Raw genomic sequence first — 19,758 nt, 5'->3', positions numbered from 1 at the left:
GCATGCGAAATTGTCACCATTTGTGTTGGCGCAGAGACGCTGTTCATGTAAAGATGAACAATAAAGTTATTAACACAAATAACTGTGATAAACCAATGACACCACCTGATTGGTTGATTGATGCCATTGTTAACATGGCGGAGACACGCAGGGCAGAGCCATTTTCGCCTGCGGAGCTCAGGGCTCTGGTCTCCGTCATGGAGACAAGGCTGGGCCGTGCGGGGCCCTTTATCACAAATGGCCAGAAGCGGCGGGCCTATGCTGCGGCAGGGCGCCGGATTTACGCCCGCACCCGGGTGCGGAGGAGCCTCGGCCAGCTCGAGAGGCGGTGGTCGGACCTCCGCAGGCGCCAGCCCCAGCTTCTCCAGCAAATTAGGGGCGAGATAGCTGATTGTGAGTATTTTAGCTATGAAATTTCGCACTTACATCATACCATCTATAAACAATAAAATGTGTCTCATGATAAGTGGGTGTCCATGGGTTTAAAAGTCCATAGACTGTTATGTGTGCTTCTTCCTGGTTAACATGCAATCATGTGGCTTTTATATGTAATGACATAGCATTCATGATTCAGATGCATACAATGTGCCAGATCTAATATGTGTTCAACATTGATAAATGCCAGGGTTGTAATGATTGAACAAATTACTAACAATCACATAATAACTTAAATGTCACATTTTGGAGTCCATTAACAGTAAGGAGCTACTTTCAAGCATCGTTTGCCAACATTATCACCCTTCCATGTATGTCTTGTTATGGATTATTACATGTGCCCCAATGACCCGACATTGACCATGATTTTGTTTTCTACCACACAGCACGAGCCCGAGCACGACAGGCACGGGAGCAGGCCGAGGCTGCCCTGGCGGAGGAGCAGGCGCAAGAGCGTGATGAGGAGGTGGCGGCGAGGGTGGAGGAGGAGCAAGTGGAGGAGGAGGAGGAAATGGTGGAGGAGCAAGTGGAGGAGGTGGAGGAGATGGTGGAGGAGATGGTGGAGGAGGTGGAGGAGATGGTGGAGGAGGTGGTTGAGGAGGAGGAGGTGCCTGAGGAGGTGGTGGTGGAGGAGGTGGAAGAGGAGTTGGTGGCAGAGGAGGAGGTGGAGGAGGTGTTGGTGGCGGAGGAGGAGGTGGTGGTGGTGGTGGAGGAGGTGGTTGTGGCGGAGGAGGTGGAGGAGGTGATGGTGGCGGAGGAGCTGGCGGAGGAGGGGGCTGAGGAGGCCACGGTTGCCCCAGAGGTGTCAGAATCCGAGGGGGAGGAGGCGTGTGAGGCCCCGGAGTCCCAGCAGATCGGTATGTTTACATAATGCATCATTCATGAAGTAGTTGGACTGGTATTTGTTATGTAGCACTGGTGATTAAAAATTTTGGTACAATACTATTAATACAGACCCCAAAGTGGGTAGCTACAGATACTGGTACGGGTTAGATGGGGTGTCCAAGGCATCCCTTTCATCCAGGACACCTCTGAATTACACAGGTTTGTGGGATGGCTTGGAGCTCCATTTTGACTGCCACATAACCGTTGTAGTTAAACAGGATCCTGGAGTAAAGGGATGAGTGGATCATTTGTGGATTAAATTCACCTGCTGCAAGCCTCGATTCTGACCCATCATATAGTGGAATCTATATTGTTGTTGAATGTTATTTATAAACTATAGGATGTATGCTATAAATGGAGTATGGGCCGGCCTACCTTGGAATGGAGTCACAAGTTGCCAGTGTCCCTGGAGCCTCCTCTACCTAAACACCCCCTGTAGTTCAGATTGTTTTTTTGCCCTCACAGAATTGTAGGTTGGTTTAGACTGAATTATGATTTTGAGGATGTGTACTGTGCATTCCTGACATTTGCATAACTCCCATGCCACGAACCATCACTGAACTTAGACTGAGGAGATTGTGACAAGTTCTTATTGACGGAGGCCATGACATGCTTGTAATTGGTTAGTCATGGGTGGGTTGTAAATGAGAAGAAACACTATGACTGTTATGTCTTCTGCAGAGTAAAGGGTAGAGGGAAAAAAACACAGTATATAGTAAATAAGTTTGCATGTATGTATATATGTGTGTGTCATATCTATTTATCTATGTGTGTCTCTATCTCTCTACATATATATATATATATATATATATATATATATATATATATATACACATGTCACCTAGCATTTCTGCAATTTATGTAGCAGTATGTGAAATGGATGCATGAATATCATGACTAATTTTTGCCCCTTTGACATGCCCACAGATGACACAACACCGGCAGATGAGGGGGTTCGTGGGGCCCTCCTGCGTGCAGAACACCATTTAAGATTACTACTGGCGGATCTGCAGGACCTGCGCGATTTACTTATTTAATGTTTTTTTTTTTTTTGAGATTTAATTGTTAATTGTTCTTCGTAATAAATAATTTATGCAAGTTCAAAGTTGTTGGTTTTCTTTGCACATTAAACAGTATATGTGTAGATTGTTTACAATATTTAACACAGGGTCTAATACAAACCATTGCACTTCAATTGCTGTAAGGGTTAATGTGTGCAATGCATGTGTTAGGCATGCTTGTAAGGATATATTGGCATCTAATTGATTCCAATTCCAAATAAGCATTTTTTTATGAGGATAGGTAATTGAATAAGTGGGTCATGTGATGTATTGCAGAATATACATAATAGTGGGTTGTTTGGCGTAAATACTCCGCTTACGGGCGGTAGCACCGCTTGGCTCCCGTTCGGATGCGGTATTCCCGAGCAAACTCTGTAATACTCTGTAATACCGTGCAGAATCGGAGTGTTTTCCCCCGCACACGCATGGTTTGTATGTCGTCCGTAAACACGCCCTGTTCTTAAAGAGTGAGTCCGTCCGAATGCGGAGGACCCGTGGGCGTTTCTACGGACGATGGCCGCACGCGGCAGAACACCGTGGCGTGCGGGCCGCACCGTAAGAATGCGGGAATATCCGCACCGATCAGAATAAGGGCCAAGGTGCTGCGTAGGGCTCTTTTCTCTAAATAAAGCAGCAGTTGTAGGTTGGGGATAGTCAGTCCCCAAAGTTAAGTGAAAAGGAAGGTTTATTAACTGCGCTTATTTGAGGAAGAAATTTATTCACAGTAAAATATTATTGCACTTTATTACTAAACAAATTTATTAAAGTTATCATAAACACAGATATTGTGTACATAAATTCATATAAAAATGGTGCTGATTACCATTCAATGGCAAGCAATTGTTGCATAGATAATAATAAATCGTCCACTTTGATTGTGGGCACGGTGGTTTGTATCTTGCATCTCACTATTCATATCAGGTGTGTATCAGTAATTATTTGGGGGAAGGAGAGTAGTCAAAGTCACTCACATATCTAGGATTGTGTCCACTTAGTCCAAGCTGTACTTGAGGTGGTCCCCATGAGATGCTGTGCTGTCAATTGTTCTCCTTTTGGATATCCCCAGTTGATGTTCTGATCCGATTTTGAGTCCCAGATGGATGGGTTGAACCCAATAATTGTAATCCACGGGCCACAATGATGGATGGAGTGGGGGTGCTGCGGACTGATGCGTTTCGCTGGGGGGCTTTCAGCTTTTTCAAAGGTATTTGGAGGTATTTGGCAGAAGCCTGCACAGATCAGTCAGATGTACTGTAGGGGTTCCCTTACATATTTAAAACCAGCATCAGGCTCAAGGGCCGCTCCTGGTTCCCAATATTTGGGGGACAAAATTAATAAGGGTCCCCTGTATTTTGAGAACCAGCACTGGGCCTAACCAGCCAGCAGGCTAATGCCACAGCCAGGGGAAACTATTTATGTTATTTCCCCTGGTCAAAGCATTCAACCCCTGACCGGTCCAGACAGGAACCCTGAGGGATTGGGGACCCCCCCCAATAAAGGGGTCCCCCCTCCAGAAATAACCCTGTCTGGGTTAAAGCCCAGGCCTATCCCCATTGCCCCAGGGCGGTGGGCACCAGGCTAATAGTAATGGTGAAAAAATGTAGAACTACAAGTCCCAGCATGCAGGGCATTAATGGGCACGTTTGGACTCAAAGTAGGCATCCAGGTGAAGAAAACAATATTCATGCACCCATTCATACCCATTCGATCTGTTATACAACTGGGAACCCCGCATCAGATGATTTCCTATCACTATCAGTATGTAATTCGTCCGGGTCAGCCGTATTCGTCTGTTTATGAATGCATAAGAATGCATACGCCATTGATAGAACATGGCCGTATGTGGCCATAGTGTTCTATGTGATTGGCAAATGTACTATCATACTGGTGAATTTGAATATGAATTCACTGGTAAATACGAATGACAATTTTGCAGCCTGCACAGATCAGTCATATCCGTGCAGACTTTCAAGTGTAAAAAAAGAGAATAAATAAATAATTTTAATAAAACTGCTTGGGCTCATTGACCCGATCCTGGTTTTAGAATTTCAGGGAGACAAAAAATGGGGTTCCCTTGTATATTTAAAACCAGCACCAGGCTTATGGGCCGGTCCTGGTTCCCAAAATACAGGGGGGACAAAATGAATAGGGTTACCCCATATTTTGACAACCAGCCCCCGGACCAAACAGCCAGCAGGCTAATGCCACAGCCAGGAGACACTTTTTATACAAGGTTGCTGGTCAAATAACATGGGCGATACGTACCCATTAGAGATGCCTACTGTATGTTAAATATTTTACATATTCGTCTATGAGCTACAGTTACTCTTTATATCATGAATGCTACTTTATACAGATTGTATATATTAACCAACCTTGTTACACTAACAAATATTCAAGCAAGCTCTCCACAACGCCCACCTCTATTGTTATCCACCAAGATACACAGCCCTCCAAATTCTTTCCAGAGGTCACCCACCTTGCCCTCTTCCCCCTCCCCTAGCTTCACCATAGGGTTGTTTGGAGTTTTGGGACCTACAAACTTCCTAGAAAGGGCATCCACATTGAGGTACTGTTTCCCTGGATGATGCCGCACCTCAAACCTTAATGGCTGTAAGGCCAAAAACCAATGGGTCACATGAGTATGCACCTCTTTGTTCATGCGCATCCATTGGTCTGTGACCAACAAAAACTTTCAATCTAACAAATGAATATATTAAGGACGCCACTGCCCACTTAATTGCGAAGCACTCCTGCTCTACAGTTGAATACTTGCGCTCTCTGGACAGTAATTTACAGCTCCCAACCTGCCACTGTCGGCTTCTACTCTCCATCTACCTCCTGGGAAATCCTGTCCCAGAGGAATCCATCTGTAACACAAACTATTTTGTAAAATTAGGAACATATAAGACAGGCTCTGTACGTAAATATAATCTTAAGACTTGACAAGTGGTTTCCACTAGTCTAGACCATGTTATTTTATCTGGATACTGTTTTTTACGATATTCAGTTAGTGGAGCTGCTCTAGTGGCAAATCCTGTATGAAACTGCAGTAATATCCCACCAGACCAAGAAATGTTCTGACTTACATATGGGTTTAGACCAAGTGAGACTAGCTTCTACCTTACTGGCTGAGGTTTAACCTGTCCTCTGTCCACAATGTACTATACCCAAAATGATTTGCTTCCACAATGCCAGTGGCACATTTCTCATGGTTAGCGGTAAACCAGTGTGCCTGTAGAGACCGTAAAATGGCCTCTAACTTTGGTAGGTGTGATTCCCAGTCAGAGCTAAAAATAACAATTTTGTCTAAATATGCAGCTGCATATATACTGTGGGGCTGCAGCAATTTATTCATAGCTCTCTGTAAACCAAATGGCTGCAATTGATACTGAAATAAGCCCTCTGGGGTAGAGAAGGCTGTTTTTGCCTTAGCAGCTTCTGTCAATGGAATCTGACAATATACTTTGTCAAATGAAGAGTGGTAAGACACTGACTCTTGGCTAAATGTTCTACCAATTCATTAACCCTGGGCATATGGAGGAATCAAAGCGAGAAGCAATACTGTACCTCTTGAGTGAAGCATAGATGCCTGGCAAAAGGAACCATAAATATATGCATTGGATTGTTTTCTCCTACCCCCTAAATGGCTATCCCACACATTTGTATGTGCAGCTTCCAATACAAGCTGCTCAAGTTTTTGGGGAACTAACAACTGGTCTACTCTTTTCCCTTGTAAAGTTGTAACACGATATAGCAAATCATGTTTCAAAACAAAATAGGGCACACCATCTGGTGGTAAAGCAGCAACCACCCTACCATTAACAATATTTACAGTCTCAAAGGCATGTACCAGTCCTGCAATGATATCTTCTCACCGACAGGGTTCCATTGAGCCTCAGTCTTAGCCTCCTGGGGTGGTACAGTAGCGGCAGTAGCTCATCAAGCTTTAGGAGCCCATAGACACTCCGTTTTTGCCGGCTCCGTTCTGTACTATGCGATACGCGCTCCCGCGCATCACATAGTACGGTACAAAAAGTATGTGCTGCACATACTTTTTGTACTAGATCTCATCTCATTGCAAAACCGAGATGTGATGAGATGTGATCGGATCACATTGCATGCACAATGCATGCGATCCGATACGATGTGTACTTTAAAAGTACAAAACGGACCGGCAAAACGGAGCGTCTATGGGCTCCTTTTGTTATTTCTGGCCCCTGAGACACCTCAGCTGGTGACTGTTTGTTAGTATCATGCCATGTAATCAGCTCCTGCAATGGAAACTTGGAAACTGGAGACAATATTTACTAAACATGAAACTGTGTGATGCAGGGTATACAGGTCTGCCAAGAGTTCTGTTGAGCCCCAGTACTGCGGGTGTAGCCAAGAGCATGGGAGTGTTGCCATGCCCCATTGTGAATACTCTGGTGCTCTGCAGAAGTTGGGCACTGTCCTTTCTCCGATGAAGAAAGAGTAGCCATGACATGTTGGGAACTTGGCTTCATCTGCTTGGTACACTGTGAAGAATACAATGCATTGTGGGATGCAGGAGAACCTGAAGTCTTACATCTTTTGCTGAACCACCTTTTAATTACTAGAAAGTGATTATGCAACTGCAATTGAAAGACACTGAGCAATAAGAATTAAATCAATAGGTCATTGGGTTCTGACAACACAACTGAACAATTGTAAAGGTATTTTTACATACATTTATTTAGTATATATGTTTTGTGTACATTGTTGATTTATATGAGACTGTACAGCTTTTATACCGTATTGAAAAGGCAATGTCATTTGTATTATACATAAAGAAATTACTGTAAGGAGGGAATTAGTTTTTATAGTACACAGGTTTTCCTTACAGTTTATATAACTTTTATTTACAGGCATTTATACATATATTAAAATTGTTAAAAAGAAAATTAAATAATACTGAAAGATATATATTTAAGGTATATCAGTAGAAATTGTGAGTTCTGACCCGTTTGTCTTTATATAGATGTGAACTCCTAGTTGACTTTGACTATAATTATAACTAGCAGCATAGGAAACGGTATCAGATATATCCACTTGTAAATAAAATACTGAATTCCGATGCCAAGATCTATACATTGTTATGGGGTACAACATGCTTTCTACAGTTTATTATTAATGGTTTAATCAAAGTCCCAGTGACTGATGATCAGGAACTTCTGCATGACTTCTGACATCTGTTCTGTTAAATATACTGTATACATTATTACTATTAAAAGTCTAAATAAATATGGCTGAAAGTATGTATAACTTCCAGAAGTGTATTACTATGCAGGTACCAAATGTATTATATTGCAATTTTTAACAAGAAAAAATCACCTGCAAAAAAAAAACACATTTACACGAGTGTGTGCCTTCACAGTTTCTGGATCTAGTGCAGAAGCAGGTGCAAAATAAGGGGGTTATTTTGGTTCACTATTTCTGACAAATTCCTTCTTAGATGGACAAAACCATGTGCACTGCAGGTGGGGCAGATGTTACTTGTGCAGAGAGAATTAGATTTGGGTGGGGTTTTACTTCAAAGTGAGATCTATATTGCAGTGTAAAAATAAAGCAGTGCGTATTTTCCCTGCACAGAAACAAAATAACTCACCCAAATCTAATTCTCTCTGCACATTTTACACCTGCCCCCTGCAGTGCACATGGTTTTGTCCATCTAAAAAGCAATTTGTCAGAAAGAGTGAACGAGAATAACCCTCTAAATGTCAAGTTCTGCAACAACAGCTGAAGTTCAGAGAGGTTGTTAGACACACAAGGTTTGTACTGGTTGTATGCCAAGGTCACTGATAGATGCCGCCTATATAAAACACTCACAGGTCCTGGGTAGTATGCAGGATTCGTGCAGAATACACTACATCATGAGGAACAGCTTTGCCCTTCTATGGCTCCTGCCATGTCTGATCTCCGGAGCTCATCTGCCAGAACCACGTGAGAATCTTTCTCTTCTTCTTTGATGATTTGTTTATTCTTATTGTGCTAGTTATCATTTTATATGAGACCGAAATCATATTATATCCATTTACAAAGTAACCAAAATAAGGTTGAGAATGATAATTAAATTTGTAGACATTACATATAGTATTTGTATCATGAAGTCTAGCAGAGTGTTTATTGAAATAAGCCATGTCACAGAATGTGTATATTCTAATTAAAACAATTAATATCAATATTGTACAAACAGTTTATATTTATTGTATTGTGTATTTAGTTATTTGATTTTAAGTACGGAGTAGGAAACATGACATTTGCAGCAAAAGTAGTTTTTACAGTGAGATATACTGGGGAATGTCCTGTGTGGGATTGCTACTATATACTGTATGTTTCTCATATGCTGATCAAGGAAGCATTGTCACTGGTAACGCAAGTGCGTCCCCCGACAGTTGGGATCCCGACAGTCATTAGCACGACGTCGGGATCCCAACTGGCCGGACTCAGACAGCGGGGCGAGTGCAACAAAGCCCCTTGCGGGCTCACTATTCTGGACCCCCACGTGGGAGAATAGCCGATGGCTGTTGGGACCCCGAGTGTCGGGGTTTTGACTGTCGGGATCCCGACGTCGGAGTAATGACTGTTGGGATCCCGACTGTCGGGAAACTGTCCGGCACCTGCAAGTGCATACTAGAGGGTTAGTGCAATGTCACAGCACCTTATGCGCCAAAAAATGCAAATAGGGATTGTGCACTATAGCATCTCATCACATCCACAACCAGCAGACTTTACCTAACCTAACCCATGATTCCATATCTGTTTTCTCTCTTCTCCACTTTTGAGAAAATTGTCCAATAACATCCAACACAGATTAAGGGACAAGTATAATAGGGTGTGAAAATCAGAAAGTAAGAGATATTTGGAGCGTTTTACCATTTTTTTAAAGCAGCAATCATTTACTCTTAGAAACCAGGTTGATTTTGCCATGTAATTGATTGACACTTTAAAAAAAAGGGGAAAACTCTCCCTTTGTAAACTGGATCTATAGGTCACAACACTGAAGGAATAAAAGAATAGGCTGATTAGGCTGCAGCCTAGGGCTCCAGTACTGGGAGGAGGTGGGGGTGGGGGGTGGGGGACGACCTTGCAATAATCGCATGTAATCATGTAATTGGGTGCGATTTTTCAGATCAAGCCAGAAATCATTTGAGGTTTGTGGTGATTTTTTAGTAACAGAAATGTGCAATTCTTTTTTTAGTAACAGGAGTGTGTGGTTTTTCAGTAAAATTTCTAAACAAATGTCATCCCCAGGCTCTTTGAACTGGTCCTTGTTTCCCAAATACGGGAAAATAAAGTTTTAGGGTCCCCACATATTTAAGAAACCAGCACTGGGCTCTTGGACAGGTCCTGGTTCCAAAAATATGGTGGATAAAAAGTGTAGGGGTCCCCCATATTTTGCAAACCGCTACGGGCAGCGTGATGCCACAGCCAGGGGAGACTTTTTCTATAAGCTACCTTGTCCAAAACATCCCCCCTGGCTGGTCAGCCCTAGACCAATAAATGCCCCCCCTCCCCCCAAGCTTCACCCATCCAGGGCTGAAGCCTGTGACTGTCCCCAGATCCCTGCTTGGTGGTTGCTGGGCTGATTTTTTCCATCGGTTGTGCTGTCGAACTACAAGTCCAAGCATGTGGGGCATTAAATGGCCCACTGGGACTTGTAGTCCCACAGCACGATCAATGTTAAAATAAATACGCACTGACACCCTGAAAAGTACAACTTTAATATCATACATGCATACACACATTCACACACACACAACCAGGGGTTAAAGGGAGGTGGAACGGGGTGGAACTGAGTTCCACCACCTCTAATGGTGAGATGGAACATTTTATTCTCCACATTGGCCCTGAACAGTAATTCTCACAGAAAAGCATTCTAGGGGGATGCCAATAACCCTACCACTGGCCCTGTCTCTGTCTCTGCCTAATAGAGGGAGGGGATGTGGGGTAATTAGGTGGCATAGAGAAATGAGTTCCCCCACCTCTGCATGACCACTTTAAGCCCTGCACACAACTATACATATACTCACCTTGTCACTCTCCCCCGCAGATCGTCGGTCCTCTTCTCCAGTAGGCAATCTAGGGGGTTTAAAAAAATGTGTTACCAGACACCACATACTTGTATACACACAAATGCCCCCCCCCCCCAAACTGAGGGAAATGGGGCAAATTATTTGATATTAGCTGTTTTTAGAAGATCCACACCAAACTCAAAAATCATGAGGATGTTTTTTGTAAATCCAAAACCAAAATCTAAAAATTAATCTAGATCCAAAACCAACACATGGCACCCTGCAGTGCCTCAGTCCCTTATTTGTACAGTTGGTTTATTATTAGTCCTCATCATCGGTGCTTAGTCCTAATAGCTGCCCTCACTGCAAGTACTGGGAAGGCTAAATATACACATAGCACATAGAGGATGTCTGGAAAATCATAGGGAGAACATACAGACTCCACACACATAGTACCCTGTACCAAAATAATCTCTTCCTGTGTCCTCCCTCAAGTCCTTTCAACCGTACTTACCTATTTTGATTGTCTCCTTTCTGGTCGAAGCCCGGAGAGGAGACTTGCTGCAGCTTTTTATGGGGTCGGAGTTTGCCATCAATAAGCCCTGCCCCCCATTAATCCCCGCCCCCATTTTGGGAAATGCCACTTTTCGCGGCTCTTTGGGGAGGGGGTGGTTATAAATGACGTGATTTGCATAATTTTAGTTCCGCCAGCTCCACGAAGAGCTGTGAATGCCAGTATTTGATTGACAGAGGGAGGGGGTCTGGGGCTGAGGGTAGGTAAGTATGGTTTCAACACACAAGCACTAAACTGCATACTGCCTTACTGTATTTGCTATTGATTTAACTATAGATAGCTTCATAATAAGTTATAACTCTGTGGTGGCATTAATGACATTTTTTGATTGTTCTTTTGCTTTTGATAACCTGGAAAACACAGGACAAGCGCGAGCTGCCACAGCTACTGAAATTACAAATCTGGCGCAGCAGTTGTATGCTGCGGATGTAAACAAAGCTAGCTCCAGTGACATTACATTGAACCTGCAGTATAAGGCGACTGGTACTCAGACCAGTTCAGGAACGGACTTTGCCAGCCAAAAGTAAGATAATGACATCATACTGATGCTTTTATATTATTGTGTTCCACAAGTCCATTAATTTCTTTGGTATTTGGTGGGTATAATGGTATCTGTAGTTTGTTATAGGTCAAGTTCCAGGTAACATTTTTTGATTCTGAAAAATTATTATTGTACACTCCTAAATATTTCAGTATCAAGTAACTTAAGGTGCATACACACTGTACAATTTTTGACCAATTTCGTTCATTTCGGGCATTCTGAACGAAATTGGTCAAAATATCTTTCAGTGCGTTTGCGACGACCGACGAATGATGATGCGCATACCCGCCAGTTCATCAAGGTTGTTGTTGTCAACTGTGCATGCAGCTCAATTTGGATAGCTTTCAAAAAGAGCCTATAAACTGTAGCTAGATCTTTCGTCTTTTGGCTGTCGTCAATATCTTTCATCAACATCTTTCGTCCAGGACACTGGGTTCAAGGGAAATGTCTTTCAACAAAATTGGTCAAAAAATTGTACAGTGTGTATGCACCTTTACAGTCATGCTTTTTTTCCTCAGAAGTAACAAAAAAGATGGACAAAGAGCCCTTTTGCACACGATATATCGCATGCGACATATCTCTCCTGCTGGTGTTGGGACTTGTAGACTCCAATACAATGAGCGCAGGACCCTGCATCACATCAGACCTGCTGACGAATACATGTGATTTGGACTTTTTTGTTGCATCAAATCGCTGCAATTGCATAAAAAGTGACCAAATCGCATGTATTTCACTCTAGTGTATGGGAACCTTTAGACATCAGCCTGCCACCGTGTTGTGGAGCTGACAATGGATCTCATTTTTGTTGGAAAGTGAGAGGCTATTTTAGGGGTGGAAGACACTATAACACAGTGCCAGATTAATAAACAGGCAGAGTAGGTACTGGTCTATGGACCCTATGGATGAGATGTTTAGCAGTGAATCCTACAGGTTAAGGCCCCATTCTGACCTATTTAGCAAAAAAAGCACACTGGCAGGGTTTTCTCTACCAAATACTAACCCTGCCCACAAGGGGGTAGTACATTTACTAAAGCTTCTAAAAAATTTTTTATCTAGGTTGCAAAAAATAAATGATAAACATAATCTGGTTGGTTGCTATGGGCAACATCACCTATTTTCATTTTTAGAAGCTTTAGTAAATTCCCCCAAAGGTCTTCCCCCATAAATAGATGAAAGTATATTACGCTAGCGAACAATGGGCCAGATGTATCAAGCTTCAAAAAGTGATAAAATGCAGAGTGACAAACCACCAGCCAATCAGCTCCGACCTGACATGTTTCAAACACAGTCTGTGACATGGCAGGCAAGAGCTGATTGGCTGGCTGTTATCACTCTCTATTTTATCACTTTTTAAAGTTTGATACATCTGGCCCAATATGTCCTAAGAAGCCTGTAAGCCTAAAGCATTAGAGAATATAGTTTTAGAACTATAAGCACCAACTTGCCCCTAGCAGTCAGAGCTTGCTGGCCCTTGTAGCTAGCTTGGACCTGTAGACCTATAAAACAAAAAGCTCTGGTAACTAAAGACACCTGCACCGTGGCAGTCCCTCATTTGTTGCTCTGCATTATACAGATGGAGCCGCGGCTAATGGGTGTGCCGGCGCACCGAGGCAACCCGGCTCAGCACACCATTTTCCAGGACATGCGAGCATCTCATACGCTCGCGCGTCCATTGCCGCGTACGGGGCGCCTCAGTCGCGCTGCAGCATGGCAAGCCATTCACCGGGAGCCACTCAGATGAGAGCAGCTAAATCTCTACTATTGTCACCAGAATTTGGGCTCTGTGTTGTACTGTTTTCACAGAATATGGGTCCTTTGTTCTGTAATGCAGTGGGACAAGTAAGCACAAAACCAGGGACATATGTGCCGCAAGCCAGGTCTCCATTTTTTTTAACACTGTAGGAACATTCCCTGCACCATATGAGCTGATGGTCACTCCGCTAGTTCCTCTTTCCCAGGAATAGACACTGTGTGCTATGGAACCCTAGGCAATTGCGTAAGACCCGTAAGCCAGCTAAAGGGTCTCCTGCTTATTACAGCTGCCTATTGTTACCAGTAAACAAAGGAATAATGCTTTCCATAAATTGGAGGGGACTAATTGGACATAAAGGGCATGTTTATATGACCCAAAAATGTTTCCATACTCAATGCTCACATAATTAGAATGTTGACAAAATGCTCCTGGTGGTCTAGGGGGTACTTACCTGTTACGGTGAGTCCAGAGGCTTCGGCAGTGTCTTATGTGTATGGTATTCAGATGGGTTTCCAGCAATGGATTCAGAGGTAACGCTAATCCCTTACCCTGATCCTAACCATCCCCCTAATGCCTAACCTTACAGCCTAAACCTGTGTCTGACTTTCTGACTTTTTGTGATTTGTTTAATTTCCATATTTTCTTAAAATGATATCTTTCAGGAGTTACATTTTCCATCCATCTAATTTTAAAGTATAAAAAAAATTGTATGTACTGTAGCCACATTGTTTTTTGCCTTTATTATAGTTTCTGTTTCCTTCACAGGCTTTACAGTTATGTGAATGAAGCCAAACTCTTTGCTCGCCCAACATTTTCCCGCTTCATTGCTCTACTTGACAATTATGTCAAGACCTCAGGAACAGCGGAGGCAGTGACCAGCGCAAAGCTCGCCGAGCAAACTGCTTTCATAGATGAAATATTCAAGACCTCCGTTCTGACCCTACTGTCAAATTTCTTAGTTTCCAAAGGTAAATCTGAAACAGACATGGAGATGTGATAACTATATAAGGGGGCCAATTCTGGTTCACTCGCAGTGATCTGAAATCGGGCCCTGCCCCTATGGGCATATGCAAACATGGACTGCATATGGCCTCTGCGATTAACATTGTCACCAGGCCGGTCGCAGCGGGGAGGTGGGCAGGACAGGGGTGGACGGGAGCGGTGTTGGTGATGGGACATGGGAATGGCCAGCATTTCATGGACGTCCCCATGAAAAAGCTGGGCGTTCCCATGCATTTGCGGGCAGGAGGACGTGTGCTGGGGCAGTCGGCTGACATCACTGCTGAGACACTACAAGAGTCATGAGTAATGGTGGAAGTAGTGGGTGGTAGTGGGGTGGGCAGAGAAGTCTTAGCCACTGAATGAGGGACATAGTGTCACCCATTTAGTATTTTATTATCTTTGTCTTTTGCACCATTACACTGAGGCCGTTATTCTGTATTACTTGCTTCCCCCGCATGTGCGCATGATGGAGGTATGTTTTGCTATTGTGCATGCGCATTTCTGCTAGTTTGCTGTCCCGTTCGCACCCACCAGTGCAGGCGGGGGGGGGGGGGGGTGTAGGGCAGTGGCGAGGGGACACCCATGGAAATGCCCAGCGTTTCATGTCTGTTCCCATGGTTGGCAACCATCGAATGATTTTTCCCCCGCACCCAAGGCTGCAAATGGATGTTTATTCAAATCACCCATTTGCAGCGGTGCGGAGAACTCACCAAGCAAGGGGGGGGGGGGGGGCGTTTGTGCGAGTGGTGGGCGCTGTTACATCCACATGCAGCACTGTGAAATTCACACATGTGGACTAGAGTAAGCATGTGTGTGGACTACAATAAGGTCCTGAGTGCAAGTTACTGTCATGGAGGATAACAGTTGTCAGTTTCTTATATGTGAAGCTTTAGACTGCTGATCCTTGATGTCATTGATGGGCTGGGTGTAGGGTGCGGAGCTATGATGTCACACCCCAGCTCCACAGTCTAGGATGTCTCTGATCCCCTTAATTCCTCCAGTCTGTCTAGAGGAAGGATGGAGCACCCAAGGAAAGGGGAGGGGTTCCTAAATCTCTCCGATATACAGCTCCCAGTAGGATGCCTAAACATAAACTGTGTTGTACTGTATTTCAACATGGCATGTTCCAAAACAGCATTTTATTTTAAAACACTACATGTGAGCCCTGGAGGTAAGGGATTGGTTAGCATAGTGACTGTAGCCCTGGGCATGTGGCTTCAGTAGTTCTGCCTAGAGGAAATGGGAAATGATTACCCATACAGTATAATATTTCTCAGATACAGTAATTATCATTAGATATATGTATATTCTGTAGAACATCTGTACTTGCTGCAACAGAAACCTGCAAAGATAGGGACGGCATGGGGGTAGATACTTAGATAAGTGACAGAATTTCTGGAATTACATTTATATGGTTAGTTTTTGAAGTATTGTTATTAACACGAGACTATAACAGGCCTGTCCTGAGACCAAGTCCAATCTACACACAATGGGGACAATTCTGGTTCATTTGCAATTAACCTAAATCAGCCCCTGTCCCAATTGTCAGGAATTGCGCATTCGCATTTGTGCGCATGCGAACGGCCTCAGCAATTTACACTGTCGCCGAGCCGTTCGCAGCAGGGAGGGAGGGGGTGGGACCGGGGCATAAGGGGGTGGTGGCAGTGATGGAACATGGGAACGCCCAGCATTTTATGGGCATACCCATGACAATGCTGGGCGTTATCATGAGCGTCCCCATGATAATGATGGCCATTCCTACTGACTTATATTTGCGAGCAGGATGGGCACTCTGGGACTCGGTAAACTGCGATCTTCACAGTTTACAGAGTCAATCAGAATCAGGCCCATTCTGTTTAGTTCTTGTTACAGCTCATTGATGGTTCACAATTTCTTCCCAGCATGCAATGGGCTATGAAGACAGTTCCATTAAACAATGAAACAATGGGGCTGATTCAGAGGGGTAATAGAATACACTAGATACAAACAATTCTACTGTGATGCTAATTGTGAAACACACATTTCAGCATTAATCCCAATTAAATACAGCATATATGCTGTACATGTACTGTAGGGATTTCATATAAATAAAATTAAAAGACATACGGTATATGGCATGACAGCCATCAGAAAGAAATGTGTATAAGTGAAAGACCTGTCACTAGGGTATAGAGCATACATGGTTACTACAGGTGTTCTGGTGCCCTCCCCAAATTTCCCCAGTGGTAGTAGTGTAAGCTACCGGTGATGTACAGTATTGATACACAGAAATTTTGGTGCGTGTCCTAGTGGGAAGGGGGCATATCTGTGCCCATGAGCCACGTTTTTGCCGCTGCGGGGGCATGGCCAGTGGGTCTGTGATCCATGACTCCAGCCCCTCTGTCTCCAGGAATAGACACTGTGCTATTCACCGCAGAGCAGCTCCAGACACGTAAATCCTCCACCCACCGTGGGACACTGCTGGCCCTGGGAGGGACGCGGGATCGTCCCAAAAAACTGGGACGGTCCCTCGAAAATTGGGACAGTTGGGAGGTATTATATGACGTGCTATTATATCTGCCTGTTTATTATCAGTTACCTACATGAAATAGCAATAGAACATTGACAGCTAAAAATGTGGTCAACTAAACAAACTGTCTCCATGTACAGGTTACTATGCCAACGCTGCAAGCTTTAAGACTGACCTGAAGGAGATGTGGTTTGGACTTTACACTCGCACCAAAGGACCCTTGGATTCTTCAGGCTTTGAGCACATTTTTCATGGTAAGAAAAGAAGGTAAACTGTAAGGGCCGGATTCAGACCTGATCAAATGATCCAATGACATGTGACTACCATCCATGCGAACAAAGCCAGACATGGCTAGCCATCGCTAACTGTTCACAGGTGGTGCAACAGCCGGTTGCCATTGTGCCCCAGAAAATGCATGTAGCGCCCAGCCATTGGGAGGGAGGGCCAATGATGTCAGCAGTGGCCTCCTTCTCCCCATGGCCATCGCTGCACTAAGTCTGTTTTCACACCAGTCATGTTTTATGCCCTTCTTACATATTTCTTATTATTAATCAATCTCTTTTGCTCACTGCAAGCAGAACAAAGATGAGATTGTAGAAATAATGTACCCATTATAACAGTCACATCTATATATAAAAGGCTAAATACTCTGGGAGGGACACGGAACATCCCAAAAAAACAGGACGTTCCCACAATAAGGGGGACAGTTGGGAGGTATGCATGATCTCTTGCTCACTTTGTATATCCATATAATTTTAAAGTCATATTTCTTCTCTAAAAACAGGTGAAATCCATAATAGCAAGATATCTGGATTCCATAGCTGGGTGCAGTTCTACTTGCAGGAAAAGGCTGGACAGATGAACTACCTGAGCTACAGTGTAGATGGACCAGTAAGTATAATGCAGTGGGCTGTGCAGAGGTTATGATCAGTAATCTTTGTATCACTAATGACTTGTTCACATTTATCAGAGCCAAACTATCCCCAATGTGAACCAGTCAGAAGCCTAGGGCCCTGACCCATTTGACATCTGTAATATGTCATAAACATTGCTTTTACTTTTATGTAGCCACAGGACTGACAGAGGGGGTGCAGCGCAGAGGGTGTTTGGGGAGTCAGCTTTTCTCTAGGAGGAGGGGTAGTAAGGGTGTGTGGGCAGAAAGCGAGGTTCAGGCAGCAATAGCGCCAGGGGGTTGGGAATGGGAAGTTATTTGCTGGGCACAGGAATAGATGGCTAATGGTGATACAGTGGGGGTAGCTGGGAGAGAACATAGAGGTGGTAAAATAAACAATAAATAGCTTTGTAAAGGAATAATGGCAGAATAGGGACACCGATAGCAACACAAAGAACCAGAAGGTGGCACATAGAGGCAGTAGGGGGAACAGTATGATACATAATGGGACACAGAGAGGAAGAAGGAAGAACAGAGAGGCAGCTGGGGGTACAGAGAGGTTCCTGAAGTCAGCACATGGCTGCTATCAAAAATTGTGGGGCCCAGGACTGACAAAATAGGCAGGGTCCCATTTCTCTGTGTGCCTGGTGAGACCTGTGTCTGTAGCACTGGACGCACTGCTCAACCTCTTCATTGTTTCAATGGAAATGTGAACTTTGTTAATGACAAATCATACTTTATAGACTCCAGTCCTGAAGTGGGTAGGTGGGTACAGATAGAGGCAGAAGGGAGTACAGAAAGGGCCCAGTCAGTGTGTTTGCTCCACTTGTCCTGGCAGGTGGGCCTGATTGGGGGGGGGGGGGCACAGGTCCGCTACTTACCCTCTTTCCTGCCCCACCTGTCAGTGGCTTCTGTCTGTGTCTCTCCATTCTAGCACAAGCTGCTGTGTGATGGGCTGCGGCCACTCCATCTTACATCTGATGTTAGGACAGTATGACTGATGTGTGATGCAGTCTAACTGCTGTGATTGGAACCAGTGGTCTACCTGCTCTGGCCTGGTGGGAAATCGGAATGAGATTGAGAACATTACACACATCAGAGGTCTTTAACCTTTCCCTGTATATGCCTAATTGACAAAGAATGCACCAATCACATACATATACTGTACTTCCTCTGTCATCATATACTGTAGGCATTACAGTACAATTCTGTTACCGCATGCCACCTATGTATGTAAGCAGAATAAAGCTAATCTGTATGAACATGCGTAGACTAAATGCACATAAATATGCGGGACAAACTGGCGTAGTGCTTGCTCAGTAAGTATGTAATTCATTATGATAAGTTCTTTTACAATGAGAAATGGGCTACAAGATGATGTAGTGATATTGTGATTGGCAAGATCTGGATTTCTGCTCTCAGCATCCTCACTATAAACAGTTCCTTACACTGAATCAGCTCACACTAATGAAGTTTTCTCTATTTTTATAGTGGACAGGATATCCTGATGTATATGGGTTTCAGTTCAAGTGGGGCACCTATCTGAAATCCCTGGGCTCAATGTTTATGGGATCCAGTCCTGAGTTTGACATTGCCATATTCAGCCTGTGTTATATAACCAGCCCTGATAAACTGTGAGTATTTCTAGCTCATTAATATATTATTTAATCTGTTTGCATCACTGCATCCTCTAAGACGTCTCATTTTGTATTAAAGGTGCTCTGTGAAAATTGGTGGTCAAACCCTCAATATCCAAACCTACACCTGGGCCAACTCAACCTATGGAGCTGGCAAGAGATATGTGGCATCTGCTTACCCTGCTGTTTAGAGGAGGAAATGTTACTGAAATAAAGTGGTTTCTTCTGCACATAATCCGCTAGTCTGCTTTATTTTTCCAAAATGCACTTTGAATAATACTACAGTTTATATATATATATATATATATATATATATATATATATATATAGTCACATTTGCCAACAGATTAATACTGATTCATTAGGCGACAGGTGACAGGGTTCGGACGTAAGGCAACCATGTGTCATAAAAACACATTTCTGCAGTCAGTTT

At 43.7% G+C, this 19,758-nt stretch overlaps 1 protein-coding gene across 2 annotated transcripts in view; it reads left to right on the top strand.

The window, feature by feature from the left end:
- LOC146057761 (uridylate-specific endoribonuclease D-like) overlaps positions 1-19,544 on the top strand; it is a 58,563-nt gene extending 39,019 nt beyond the window's left edge. The window contains exons 2-8 of one of the 2 annotated variants that reach the window (XM_083169415.1): positions 8,234-8,345; positions 11,355-11,514; positions 14,051-14,253; positions 16,937-17,050; positions 17,581-17,687; positions 19,180-19,322; positions 19,405-19,544. In XM_083169415.1, coding sequence (XP_083025541.1) covers positions 8,246-8,345; positions 11,355-11,514; positions 14,051-14,253; positions 16,937-17,050; positions 17,581-17,687; positions 19,180-19,322; positions 19,405-19,516 — 939 coding nt within the window. In that variant the 5' untranslated portion in view covers positions 8,234-8,245 and the 3' untranslated portion in view covers positions 19,517-19,544. Of the gene's footprint in view, positions 1-8,207; positions 8,346-11,354; positions 11,515-14,050; positions 14,254-16,936; positions 17,051-17,580; positions 17,688-19,179; positions 19,323-19,404 lie in introns of those variants that run through there. The other variant, XM_083169416.1, reaches the window with a different exon arrangement.
- Positions 19,545-19,758: the final 214 nt, after the last annotated feature.

This window comes from Crinia signifera, chromosome 2 (genome assembly GCF_055691185.1).
Source record: "Crinia signifera chromosome 2, ASM5569118v1, whole genome shotgun sequence".
NCBI lineage: Eukaryota > Metazoa > Chordata > Amphibia > Anura > Myobatrachidae > Crinia > Crinia signifera.
This window is presented reverse-complemented; position numbering and strand designations above follow the sequence as displayed.